This window comes from Ctenopharyngodon idella, chromosome 10 (assembly GCF_019924925.1).
Source record: "Ctenopharyngodon idella isolate HZGC_01 chromosome 10, HZGC01, whole genome shotgun sequence".
Classification (NCBI taxonomy): domain Eukaryota; kingdom Metazoa; phylum Chordata; class Actinopteri; order Cypriniformes; family Xenocyprididae; genus Ctenopharyngodon; species Ctenopharyngodon idella.
Genome location: NC_067229.1, coordinates 41524171 through 41538450, shown reverse-complemented (window position 1 = coordinate 41538450; position 14280 = coordinate 41524171). Strand labels below are relative to the sequence as shown.

At 36.5% G+C, this 14280-nt stretch overlaps 2 protein-coding genes across 2 annotated transcripts; both read right to left on the bottom strand.

The window, feature by feature from the left end:
- Window positions 1–1744: 1744 nt before the first annotated feature.
- On the bottom strand, window positions 1745–2719 carry LOC127520328 (olfactory receptor 10G4-like). Its single transcript, XM_051908314.1, has one exon. The coding sequence runs from the start codon at window positions 2702–2704 to the stop codon at window positions 1745–1747; it is 960 nt and encodes a 319-aa protein (XP_051764274.1). The 5' UTR covers window positions 2705–2719.
- Window positions 2720–9684: 6965 nt separating this feature from the next.
- Window positions 9685–10988, bottom strand: LOC127521849 (olfactory receptor 10G4-like). Its single transcript, XM_051911293.1, has one exon. The coding sequence runs from the start codon at window positions 10648–10650 to the stop codon at window positions 9685–9687; it is 966 nt and encodes a 321-aa protein (XP_051767253.1). The 5' UTR covers window positions 10651–10988.
- Between the last annotated feature and the right edge of the window lie 3292 nt (window positions 10989–14280).

Genomic DNA, 14280 nt, shown 5'->3' with positions numbered 1-14280 from the left:
TTTATACAATAGATTGCTTAAAATCAAGCAGCTTTACAGTATTTACCATGAAAAACAGTGTCAGTATCTCTTTCAAGTAGAATTTGTACTATAAAGCGGCTCTCCAGTGTGTTCATGTTTTTACTCACGTCTCGACGTCTGACCTTGACAGACTGAACAGAAGAAACTGGAGAAGATTTTAACATCAAAGAAGGCGGAGCCTCAGAGTCAAACCTACCTAGTACATAAATGCCACAGACCAATGGTAGTTTGAAGTTGTTTACCAGCCGGAGCGAACTTTCCGGAAATGTTCGCTCTGGCTGGTAAACAGCTTTTTGGCAAGCTGTTTCTAACTCCTGAAACGAACACCAAATGAAATTTCTGATTTTGTTCGAAATGACATCACACCATTTTATTATTCGATTTCGCTTGAAGTGTATCGGGGCCTTTACTGTTTGTGAATCGTATTGCTGATTATAATTTGTTCTCTTTGATTTCGCCATGTACGGTGAAAAAGTCTTTACTTTGCTGGACCTCCTAGAATTAAAGGCAATATTAGATATTAGAGGGACTTAGGAGGAGCCATTTTAAAAATTGTCATATTTGACTCACTAACATATAAAGAGGACAGTCATATAGAATAAGAATATTAATAAACATAAATGAAGTCTGTTGTCCCTTGGTCCCAGCAGTGATATCAGTTACTGATTTTATTAAAACATTTGTGTAATGGGATCTCAAACACTACAGGGAACATTATCTGCTCTGCTATTAATGGATCATTAAGAGGGCTCTTGTGTATATTAATAAGGTGGAAAGCATTGTAGCCTAAGCAAAGCAATCACAATGAGCAGAAGCTTTTACTTTCACTATTACAAATTTCTTAACATTCAGCAATTTAATATACCTCAGTGTACAGTTTATGTAATCTAAGTTAATTTAGACATTTTTAAAAGTCTGATTACCTTGCAACACAACTAGTCATGCATTTAAACCCAAGAACTATTAAAAATTGGTATAGGACAATAATCTGGCAAATCGCAAAACAATATGCAAGAGCTGATGTTCATTTCTAAATTAATGATTAGGCTTGTAGAAACAATAGCCTACATTCTTTTATAATTTACATACATCTTACATAATCTTTTTTCTTTTTAATACAGTTTGATTATTATGTGTTTTGAGAGGAGAGGTCCTCAGTGAGTAAGGCATTAGAGATCAGATGTCAAGGGTTTCCATGTAACAGTGCAATAAACACTGTCACTGTTTGTCTGAGGAGTGTCAACATACTTGCTACATGCCCTTAATTTGTTCTCTGGAGTCACTAGACAGACCCTGAAGATTGTAAGGATAGGAAACCTGAGATAATTATCAAACAGGAGTGATGTAAATAAGTGACATCCATTACTGTTTATAATGACACACAAGATTAATCAAACCAAGTTTGTCTATAAGCTTTACCCTTACCATTATTTTTTTAAAGATCAATAAAGGTCCAAATATAATTAAAATCGACAGTACTAAATCATTTTTTAAAGAGATTAGCAGTATTCTAGGCTTTGTACATTATAGCATTATTTTCGTCGAATACTGACATTTTTTCCCCCCACTTTCTTTTCCTTCTTTTTGAAAACAAATTGAACATACAACATATCAACATGTCTATGCTTTGGCCTAGTCTCTAACATGAGCAAGAGCACCAAAAACACATTATCAAACAACCAACATCATTACAATTATTCTTGATAATAAGCAGAATAATCCATCACAATAAAATCTTTAAATGACTCGGTACAACTCTTTTGCGCAAAAATACATCTGCTAATCGTTTCCTTATCTCTTTAGTCCTGGTGCAGTAAACAGTGGGGTTTATTAAGGGAGGAATTAGAGAGGCAATTATCAATATTGCATTTCTCTCAGTTAAAGTAAGCACAACTCCTATTCGAGTTAGTAAGTTAGAGACTAGCTTTGGTGCATAAAAACTGAGCAGGACAATGAGGTGACTCAAACAAGTGTTGATCATTTGCTTTCTGCTTGAGTTGCTGGAAAGTTTGGTCACACTGTATGCCATAACAGCATAAGTGCACATAACAAAGGGAAACAGTCCACAGAACCACCAAAGATTAATCATTGCAGGCAAGAAAAAATATGGTTCAGGATTGACACAAGCAGCTCTGATCATGGAAGGATAATCACAGAACACGTATCTGATAACAGGCTGACAGTATGGGACATTGTCTACCACTAATGTCAAAACAACCATTAGAGTGAAAGCAATGAGCCAAGTCAGTATAATAAACAGAAATGTTCGTGAATTTGTTACAATGCTGTGATACCTTAAAGGAAGCCTAATTGCAAGAAGTCTGTCTATTGCCATTAATGTCAGAGCCATGCACTCTGTGAAATCACCAACATGATAGAAGAACATCCTTGAGATACAAGAGTAGTATGAGACAGTTTTAATCTCAGCCAGCAGCACTGAGATCATAGTTGTGCTGCAGGTTGAGGAGAACATTATGTCAACAACAGCTAGATTACAGATTAATATGTACATTGGTTTGTGTAAATGTCTGTCAATCATGATGATAAACAGATTGATGCCGTTCCCAAGCAATATGAGCATGTAGGTTATTAAGATGAGGAATCCGAGGAGCTTTTGGTTCTGCAGGTGATCAAATCCAGTGATTATAAAGCTGTCTACATTGTTCACAGTGTAATTTGCCATTTTCAGTCCACTGCTAAACAAACAGATGCAAGCAGATGCAAGTAGATATAACACTATATAGAGGTGACAAGTCAAAAACAATTAAAGTCTTGATGTACTCATATATGCACAGAAAAAAAGCTCCTGTGAAGGAAAGTGGCAGAAAGATGCAGACAGCGTCTGTAACAGCAAGGTGCTGAAAACTGTGAATGTTGAAGTATAGTTTCAGAAGAAATACAAAAAGAGTTTCAATCATTATAAAGAATAAATATGAATACAATCATTTTCTTGTCTTATTCTTCTTTAGGTGTTCCTCCTGAGATCTATAAAAATATTAGAATATCTAATCAGTGAATATTAAAATAACATACAAGAGATTCTGAGATGTTCCTCTCATTCAGTTAAACACACGCATGACTGATGTCCTGCCTTTTATATTTAAATGCGTGACAGCTTGTACCTCGTTGTTACCTAGCAGTCATGAAACTAGGGAGTTGGTTCAGAAAACCACAGAACAGAAACAAAACACAATGGCACAGTATAGATAAATGAAGAAAAATAAGGAAAGAAAAAGACAACTAATTAGAAGGAAGTGAAAGATATATTATGGTAAGCAAAGTAATCTACACACTGTAAAACCTGATAAGTTACGGTAACTCAAACCATTTGAGGAAACCGATTGCCGTAAACCATTTAAGTTTTAAAACCAATAAGTATGAGTACTGTAAATTCATATACATTGAGTTAAAAATCACTTATATTTTAGTATTGGTTTAGTCAGTCATTAGAGTAAACTCAGCTTAAAGATTTTAAGTTTATTTTATTCATTTAGTTTGAATTCAGGTAAAACATCTAAGTCTTAACAACCATACCGTTACTTAAATGGTTTGAGGAAACAGATTACCGTAATTTGTTTAAGTTCATCAAACTCAAAATAATAAATTTACATAAGACTAAGCAAAACCTAACATTGGCACAAAATGATGACAGAACAGGAGCACTGTAAAACTCAATAAGTTCAGAATACTCAAAACATTTAAGCAAACTAACTCATTTTGTTAAGTTAGTAGAACTTAAAATTTTTGTAACAAGTGGTGCGGGGCCGAGAGCCGTGGAAGCGGAGCAAGGCCAGTGTGGTGCACAGGTGTCTCTCATTAACAATCACACAGCATCACAACATCGTTCTCATCATCGTCACCAGCATTGTTCTCAGCCTCATTCTCAGCATCGTTCTCTACTCTATTTACCACAATGGCAACCCTACAAAACTAACATAACAGAACCCCCTGTAAATCCCAACATAACACAACATTAAACACTAACTTATGTCTCCCTATGTTAATCTTGTGCAAAAACACACAAAATACAATACAACACACAAAATACAATACAATCAAATTTTGAGTTCATGCAGCTTTTTTCTATTAAGTACAATAAACTTTCTTTCAAACTTTCAATATTGAGGCGAGCGGCCACTTGCTCATAATACTCAATGAGGCATGTAAGCAGCAGGCGTGTAAGCCTGGGGAGCAACAGAAGGCAGGATGACCGTCCTCTGATCCTTCGAGAAAGGCCCCGCTGTGCCGGGTGACTCCTTCATGAAAGAGGGTTCACCTATTAAAATGTCTTCAAGTGAGGCAGAGTCAGATTAGTCAGCCCAACTCAAAGGTGGCATCTTACAGGACTCCCCTGGGTGCACGTTATCACCGCTGTTTCCCCTGTTGGAGACGGACTGTTCAAGGTTCACACTTTGGGTAGAACCACCTTAAGTCTCCACCACCAGAGCTTCTTGGGAAATGCCAGGCAGTGGCTACATTTTTTTTAGGGAATTCCATTGCATTCTCTGTGTGCTTGAGGCCCATTCAGATCACACAGAAAGGGTGCGAATCCCTAGCGGCGATGAGCGTGCCACACGTGTGTGGGCAGGCACGTGACAAGCCGCAGCACATTTGGAGAGAGTCATGGCAGGATGGACAATAAAATCCAGCTGGACAGAAAGTTTAATCTTTTTCATGCTATTTTTCTCCAGAAGTTATGACTGATAAAATTATCTTTGTATTCTTTTAAACTAAAGTTGCGGCTATCTCAAAACCCCCCTTACACATTACAAAAATTGGGTGGCGCGCGTACTAATCTGGTGATGAAATTTGCATCACGCGCACTGTACGTGGACCCTTGTGTTGAACAAATGGACACAGCTAGAATGCATAAAAATAATCATCAGTGGAGGTTGGGCAATGTAGACAGCTTTTATTTTTAATGTAACCCATGTGCTAAAGTTCATATGTTGTAATGTGTGTTCTATGAATAGTTTTTATTTAAATATTTTAAATTTTAATATTTGTAGCAAGACCTAGAATTATATTTTTTAAGAGTACTGGAGCCAATTACTTTTATATGACTGCTTTTAACTGTATATATTGAAAATAAGTTTCATTTGGAAATGTATGTTGTATTTTGACTTAATAAGGTCAAAGGTCATGAACAGGCCCTCACTTTATAAATGGCTTAGACTGATTACTCCTCTTTGAATCTATGTGGAAAAATGAAAACAGCAAGAACAACAACAACAACAACAAAAAAGATTAAAATCATTGGGTTGTGCCATACTGGTGTGTGGATTGATGGTTTCAGATTGCAATGCAGTAAATGTAATCATAATCCATTATATCTTAGCCAGTTGCAAAAAATAAAATAAAATAAATAAACACACACACACACACACACACACACACACACACAAAACAGAAACTTAACAGCTAAACCATTTAGTAATAGCAGCCTTCCAGTTATTACTAAGAGTTTTCGCAATTTAACGTTATTTATTTAACTTATTACAACAGATTAGGTTTTTTTTTTTTGCTATCACCAACTTAAATTTCATTATCTTCCTCATACAAATCTGTAGGAATTCAGCACACAATTCAGCAACATTTAGTCTTTTTATTACGCTTTTATTCTTTTAAAGAAAAATTTTCTGGACAATCCTTTACTTATATTTAAAGTAAATCAAGCCACGTTTTAATGAGGAACGTGGGGTTAGAGACTTACAAAATATTACAGTATATTGGAACTGTGCATATATATACATATATATACATACACTATATTGCCAAAAGTATTGGGACACCCCTCCAAATCACTGAATTCAGGTGTTCCAATCACTTCCATGGCCACAGGTGTATAAAATCAAGCACCTAGGCATGCAGACTGCTTCTACAAACATTTGTGAAAGAATGGGTCGCTCTCAGGAGCTCAGTGAATTCAAGCGTGGTACCGTGATAGGTTGCCACCTGTGCAATAAGTCCATTCGTGAAATTTTCTCACTACTAAATATTCCACCATCAACTGTTAGTGGTATCATAACAAAGTGGAAGCAATTGGGAACAACAGCAACTCAGCCACGAAGTGGTAGGCCACGTAAAATCACAGAGCGGGGTCAGCGCATGCTGAGGCACACAGTGTCGCCAACTTTCTGCAGAGTCAATAGCTACAGACCTCCAAACTTTGTGTGGCCTTTAGATTAGCTCAAGAATAGTGCTTAGAGAGCTTCATGGAATGGGTTTCCATGGCCGAGCAGCTGCATCCAAGCCTTTCATCACCAAGTGCAATGCAAAGCGTCAGATCCAGTGGTGTAAAGCATGCCGCCATTTTGGACAATTTCATGCTCCCAACTTTGTGGAAACAGTTTGGGGATGGCCCCTTCCTGTTCCAACATGACTGCGCACCAGTGCACAAAGCAAGGTCCAAAAAGACATGGATGAGTGAGTTTGGTGTGGAGGAACTTGACTGGCCTGCACAGAGTCCTGACCTCAACCCGATAGAACACCTTTGAGATGAATTAGAGCAGAGACTGCGAGCCAGGCCTTCTCGCCAACATCACTGCCTGACCTCACAAATGCGCTTCTAGAAGAATGGTCAAAAATTCCCATAAACACACTCCTAAACCTTGTGGAAAGCATTCCCAGAAGAGTTGAGGCTGTTATAGCTGCAAAGGGTGGGCCAACTCCATATTAAACTCTACGGATTAAGAATGGGATGTCATTAAAGTTCATGTGCATGTAAAGGCAGGCGTCCCAAAACATTTGCCAATATAGAGTATATATGCACAGTCAAACCAAAAATTATTCAGACATTTTTGAAATTTTGATATATTTTTACTAGTGGGTGCAGGACACTATAGTTCATTTATGTAAGTGAGGATAGCAAAATAAAGTAAACTGTGACATATTATACCCAAAAATTATTCATACAGTGGACTACTAGTAAAACTTATAAAAAATTAGAACCAAAAATTATTCAGACACTTTGACCTGACCATGTTTTGCTTAAGTGTTATCTGTCTTAATTAAGATTTTTTTTTTTCTGACACAGTTTAACTCTGAGATCTTGTCATATTTTATTACCATTTTTTAAACTAAACTATAGTGAATAAACTGTATTAAACAACCATGTAGGAAGACACATCTTGGCCATATTCCAGGATGACAATGTCAGGATTCACCAGGATTAAAATTATAAAAGAATGGTTCAGAGAGCATGAAGAATCATTTTCACACATGGATTGGCACCTCTGAGTCCAGACCTTAAATTCATTGAAAGTTTTTGGGATGTGCTGTAGTAGATTTATAGAGTGCTCACCTCTTGCATTGTCAATACAAGATCTTGACCAAAAATTGATGCACCTCTTGATGGAAATAACATCACAACATTTATTTCCATCGAGAGATGCATAATTTTTTGGTCAAGATCTTGTATTGACAATGCAAGAGATGAGCACTCTGTAAAGTCTCCTCCAGCACATCCCAAAAACTTACACTGAGGTTAAGCTCAGTGCCAATTCATGTGTGAAAATGATTCTTTGTGCTCCCTCCCAACAATTCTTTCACATTTTGAGCCTGATGAATCTTGACATTGTCATCCTGGAATATGGCCATGATACATCTTAATACATGGCTGTTTAAGAAATGAAAAGCTACACACTCCATCAATTAGGGATAGAAGAACTGTTGCCAAACATATAACATGCTAGAAAAAATAATAATCACTGTAATAATGATCCATCCATAGACTCTTAAGTATTTGCTTATTAAAATCCAAACAGCGGCTTTTTTTTTTGGCCGGGCAGTATATACAGGTGCTGGTCATATAATTAGAATATCATCAAAAAGTTCATTTTTTTATTATAAATTATTTTTAAAAATGAAACTTTCATATATTCTAGATTCCCTACATGTAAAGTAAAACATTTCAAAAGTTTTTTTTTTTAAATTTTGATGATTAGAGCGTACAGCTCATGAAAGTCCAAAATCCAGTATTTCAAAATATTAGAATATTTCCTAAGATCAATCAAAAAATGGATTTGCTAAACAGAAAAGTTCAAGTTCTTTAAAGTATGTTCTTTTGTGCACTCAATACTTGATCGGCAGGACATATTACAGCAAATGACTTGCTCCTAGCACAAATTACAGCATCAGTGAAGTGTGGCATGGAAGTGATCAGCCTGTGGCACTGCTGAGGCACTATTGAGCCTTCAGATCATCTGTATATTGTTGGATCGACTGTTTCTCATCTTTCTCTTGAAAATATCCCATAGATTCAGGTCAGGCATATTGGCTGGCCAATAAAGCACAGTAATATCATGCTCAGCAAACCACTTGGAAGTGGTTTTTGCACTGTGGGCAGGTGCTAAAGTCCTGCTGGAAAAGGAAATCAGCATCTCCATAAAGCTTGTCAGCAGATGGAAGCATAAAGTGCTCCAAAATCTCCTGGAAGATGGCTGCATTGACTCTGCACTTGATAAAACACAATGGACCAACACCAGCAGACGTCACGGCCCCCCCAAATCATTATTGACTTCAGAAACTTCACACTAGACTTCAAGCAGCTTGGATTCTGTGCCTCTCCAGTCTTCCTTCATACTCTGGGACCATGATTTCAACATGAAATGCAAAATTTACTTTTATCTGAAAAGAGGACTTTCGACCACTGTTCACTGTCCAGTTCTTTTTCTCCTTAGCCCAGGTAAGATGCTTCTGACGTTGTCTCTGGTTCAGAAGTGGCTTGGTAGTCCTTTTCCTGAAGATGTCTGAGTGTGGTGACTCTTGATGCGCTGACTCCGGCTTCATTCTACTCATTGTGAAGCTCTCCCAAGTGTTTGAATTGGCTTTACTTGACAGTATTCTCAAGCTTGCGGTCATCCCTGTTGCTTGTGCACCTTTGCCTACCCAATTTCTTCCTTCCAGTCAACTTTGCATTTAATATGCTTTGATATACACTCTGTAAACAGCCACCCCATTCAGTAATGACCTTCTGTGACTTACTCTCTTTGTGGAGGGTGTCAATGATTGTCTCCTGGACCATTGCCAAGTCAGCAGTCTTCCCCATTAGTGTGGTTTCAAAGAACAAAAGATACCCGGAATTTATACTGTAGGGATGGTCATTTAATGAAACTAAAATGTAAATATTCTAATATTTTGAGATACTGGATTTTGGACTTTCATGAGCTGTACGCTCTAATCAACAAATTTAAAAAAAAAAACTTTTGAAATGTTTTACTTTACATGTAGGGAATCTAGAATATATGAAAGTTTCATTTTTTAAAATAATTTACAATAAAAAAATGAACTTTTTCACGATATTCTAATTATATGACCAGCACCTGTATATATATATATATATATATATATATATGTGTGTGTGTGTGTGTGTGTGTGTATATTTTGTTTTTTTGTGTGACTAGGTTTAAGGTATGTGATTAGAGACTCAAAACAGCACCCGAAACACTTTGTATGCATAATTTTATAATTTTTAAAAGTGTAAAAATATTGACAAATCTCCAAATATTTTTTCCTATTTTCTTTTTTCTTTATTTTGACTACAGACAAGATAGCAACATACCTACTGTATGTCTTGTCTCTAATGTGAAAAAACATGCATCACCAACATTTTCACTCTCATTCATGATAATTAACACAATAATGAATAATTGTATAATAATATTATGATAAAACCTGTAAGTGATTTGGTACAATTCTTTTGCGCAAAAAAATATCTGATAATCGTTTCCTGATCTCTTTAGTTCTGGTGCAATAAACAGTGGGGTTTATTAAGGAAGGAACAAGAGAGGCTACAATCATTACTGCGTTCCTCTCTGTTAAATTTAGCACAACACCTATTCGAGTTAGTAAATTTGAGACCAGCTTTGGTGCAAAATAACTAAACAAGACAATGAGGTGACTGGAGCAGGTGCTGATCATTTGCTTTCTGTTTGAGTTGTTGGAGAGTTTAGTCACACTATATGCCAGAACAGCATAAGTGCACATAATAAAGGGAAATTGTCCACACAACAACCACAGATTAATCATTGCAGGAAATAAAAAATATGGTTCAGGATTGACACAAGCAGCTCTGATCATGGATGGATAATCACAGAACACATATCTGATAACAGGCTGACAGTATGGAGCACTGTCTACCACAGATATCATAACAGCCATTAAAGTAAAACCAATGAGCCAGGTCAATAAAATAAACAGAAATGTTCTTGAATTTGTTACAATGCTGTGGTATCTTAATGGTAGCCTAATCGCAATAAGTCGGTCTATTGCCATTAAGGACAGAGTCAGGCATGCTTTGATACCACCAAGATGATAGAAGAACGTCCTTGAGATACAAGAGTAGTACGACACAGTTTTAATCTCAGCCAGCAGCACTGAGATCATAGTTGTGCTGCAGGTTGAGGAGAACATTATGTCAACAACAGCTAGATTACAGATTAAAATGTACATTGGTTTGTGTAAATGTCTGTCAGTCAAGATGATACACAGATTGATGCCGTTCCCAAGCAATATGAGCATGTAGGTTATTAAGATGAGGAATCCGAGGAGCTTTTGGTTCTGCAGGTGATCAAATCCAGTGATTATAAAGCTGTCTACATTGTTCACAGTGTAATTTTCAGTCACCATTTTCAGTCACTGAACTCCTATCACACAGACACAAATATTTAAAAAAAAATACAGCTATAAAATCAAAAAAAAAAACAATTAGATACTTGATGTACTCATATATGCACATAAAAACAGCTCCTGTGACGGAAAATGGCAGAAAGATGCAGAAAGCGTCTATAACAGCAAAGTGATAAAAACTGTGAAAGTTGAAGTATAGTTTCAAAAGAAATACAAAAAGAGTTTTGATCATTTTAAATTGTAAATATGAATAATATGTAAAACATTTTCTAGTCTTATTCTTCTTTAGGAATTCCTTTTTAGATTCTTAAAATATTATAATTTCTTATGCAAGAGCTTCTGAGATGTTGCTGTCATCCATTTCAGCAGATGTGTGATGTCCTGCCTTTTATTTCTTTTAATTGTATTACAGATACGTCATAGTTTCCTAGCAACCATGATTACGTAAATTTAAAATCACAAAAACATTTTCTTTAGCTGTGGTTTTTAATGATGGTCTCAAACACACAGTTTAAAAATTAGAAAGTTTTTAGAAAATTTTAATTCTAGTATCATATTTGTGACCCTGGACCACAAAACCAGTCATAAGGGTACATTTTTCATCATCTGAAAGCTGAATAAATAAGCGTTCCATTGATGTATGGTTTGTTAGGATAGAGCAATATTTGGCAAAGATACAACTATTTGTGCAAAAAAATCTAATTGCCTTTAAAGTGGTCCAAATGAGGTCTTAGCAATGCATATCCACTCACAAAAATAATTTATTTGATATATTTATGGTAGGAAATTTGCAAAATATCTTCATGGAACATGATCTTTACTTAATATCCTTATGATTTTTGGCATAAAAGAAAAATCGATCATTTTGACCCATACAATGTATTGTTGGCTATTGCTACAAATATACCCTGTGCTCTTAAGACTGGTTTTGTGGTCCAGGGTCACATTTTGTAAAAACGGTTGTGTAAACACAATATAATCACACTGGTAAAACCAGGGGTTAAAGCATAGTCGTAGTGTGAACCAACTCGAGGGTAAGACTAAGGAGATGTGCTTCCCCTTTAAAAATACATAGATTTCCATGAAATAGTTTCAAGTTATGTGTCGCACCAACCTACACATCCCAGCATAAACCCTCCCTATAAATTATTTTTTATTAAAGCGGCAATATTCACAAACCACTGTTAATTTTAACAGAAAGCATACTGTATGCGTGATTTGCATGGCAGCCATTTTGAATAATAAATAACCATTGCCTTACCTAATATAGCAAAATCCTGCTTTTGGACCAGAATTTCCAAAATCAAATCACCAGGGTGCTTCTAAAATTAGCGAGGGTTCTCTAGCCTTAATGGGCATCTATTTCTACGTATCATGTTTTTATCTCGTCCGTTGCTATGGTTATTTCGAGAGTGAATCCTGCATTTAGTCTATGCAGATGTCACTCCTGAAACATTGCAGTGTGTATGAGGCCGCTGGTCAAGCAAGAAAAACAAAAGTTTTATTCAAATTCTGAATATAGGCTATATTACATATATATTATGTATTGCCAAGAAAGCATGCAAAGAGTGCTCTCTTTATAATCACTAAAAAGCTGTTACTCATCTTCATCGCGATCTCACAAAGTTCTGTTATAGTCAATTGTAATGACCTCAAAGAATTATTTAATTTGTTTCATGTCTTTGTTTATCATAGATGATTTGCACTAATATAATATTAAGGAGATAATATATACAAACCCGATTCCAAAAAAGTTTCGACACTGTACAAATTGTGAATAAAAAAGGAATGCAATAATTTACAAATCTCATAAACTTATATTTTATTCATAATAGAATATAGATAACATATCAAATGTTGAAAGTGAGACATTTTGAAATGTCATGCCAAATATTGGCTCATTTTGGATTTCATGAGAGCTACACATTCCAAAAAAGTTGTGACAGGTAGCAATAAGAGGCCAGAAAAGTTAAATGTACATATAAGGAACAGCTGGAGGACCAATTTGCAACTTGTTAGGTCAATTGGCAACATGATTGGGTATAAAAAGAGCCTCTCAGAGTGGCAGTGTCTCTCAGAAGTCAAGATGGGCAGAGGATCACCAATTCCCCCAATGCTGCGGCGAAAAATAGCGGAGCAATATCAGAAAGAAGTTTCTCAGAGAAAAATTGCAAAGAGTTTGAAGTTATCATCATCTACAGTTCATAATATCATCCAAAGATTCAGAGAATCTGGAACAATCTCTGTGCGTAAGGGTCAAGGCCGGAAAACCATACTGGATGCCCATGATCTTCGGGCCCTTAGACGGCACTGCATCACATACAGGAATGCTACTGTAATGGAAATCACAACATGGGCTCAGGAATACTTCCAGAAAACATTGTCGGTGAACACAATCCACCGTGCCATTCGCCGTTGCCGGCTAAAACTCTATAGGTCAAAAAAGAAGCCATATCTAAACATGATCCAGAAGCGCAGGCGTTTTCTCTGGGCCAAGGCTCATTTAAAATGGACTGTGGCAAAGTGGAAAACTGTTCTGTGGTCAGACGAATTAAAATGTGAAGTTCTTTTTGGAAAACTGGGACGCCATGTCATTCGGACTAAAGAGGACAAGGACAACCCAAGTTGTTATCAGCGCTCAGTTTAGAATCCTGCATCTCTGATGGTATGGGGTTGCATGAGTGCGTGTGGCATGGGCAGCTTACACATCTGGAAAGGCACCATCAATGCTGAAAGGTATATCCAAATTCTAGAACAACATATGCTCCCATCCAGACGTCGTCTCTTTCAGGGAAGACCTTGCATTTTCCAACATGACAATGCCAGACCACATACTGCATCAATTACAACATCATGGCTGCGTAGAAGAAGGATCCGGGTACTGAAATGGCCAGACTGCAGTCCAGATCTTTCACCCATAGAAAACATTTGGCGCATCATAAAGAGGAAGATGCGACAAAGAAGACCTAAGACAGTTGAGCAACTAGAAGCCTGTATTAGACAAGAATGGGACAACATTCCTATTCCTAAACTTGAGCAACTTGTCTCCTCAGTCCTCAGACGTTTGCAGACTGTTATAAAAAGAAGAGGGGATGCCACACAGTGGTAAACATGGCCTTGTCCCAACTTTTTTGAGATGTGTTGATGCCATGAAATTTAAAATCAACTTATTTTTCCCTTAAAATGATACATTTTTCTCAGTTTAAACATTTGATATATCATCTATGTTGTATTCTGAATAAAATATTGAAATTTGAAACTTCCACATCATTGCATTCCTTTTTTATTCACAATTTGTACAGTGTCCCAACTTTTTTGGAATCGGGTTTGTAGAAAACCTTATAAAATATATACTGTTGGGGGTGCTGTGGGAAGAAAGACTAGAGTGTAAAAATATAGACAAAAAGTGCAGTAAATGCATGTTGTTTGTGTTGAAGCTTTCCGCCCCCGAATCTGTTGCAGAAAACAAAAGAGAAAAACAACTGGGGCAAATCTACAGAAAATCCAAAAGCTTGTCGTGGTCATTGTCCAAGGGGGCAACACAATGAAGCTGACTGCACAATGAATCTCATATTTATGTAATCTACACTTTGTTATAATGAGATGATTTGAGCATGCAGAACTCAGCAC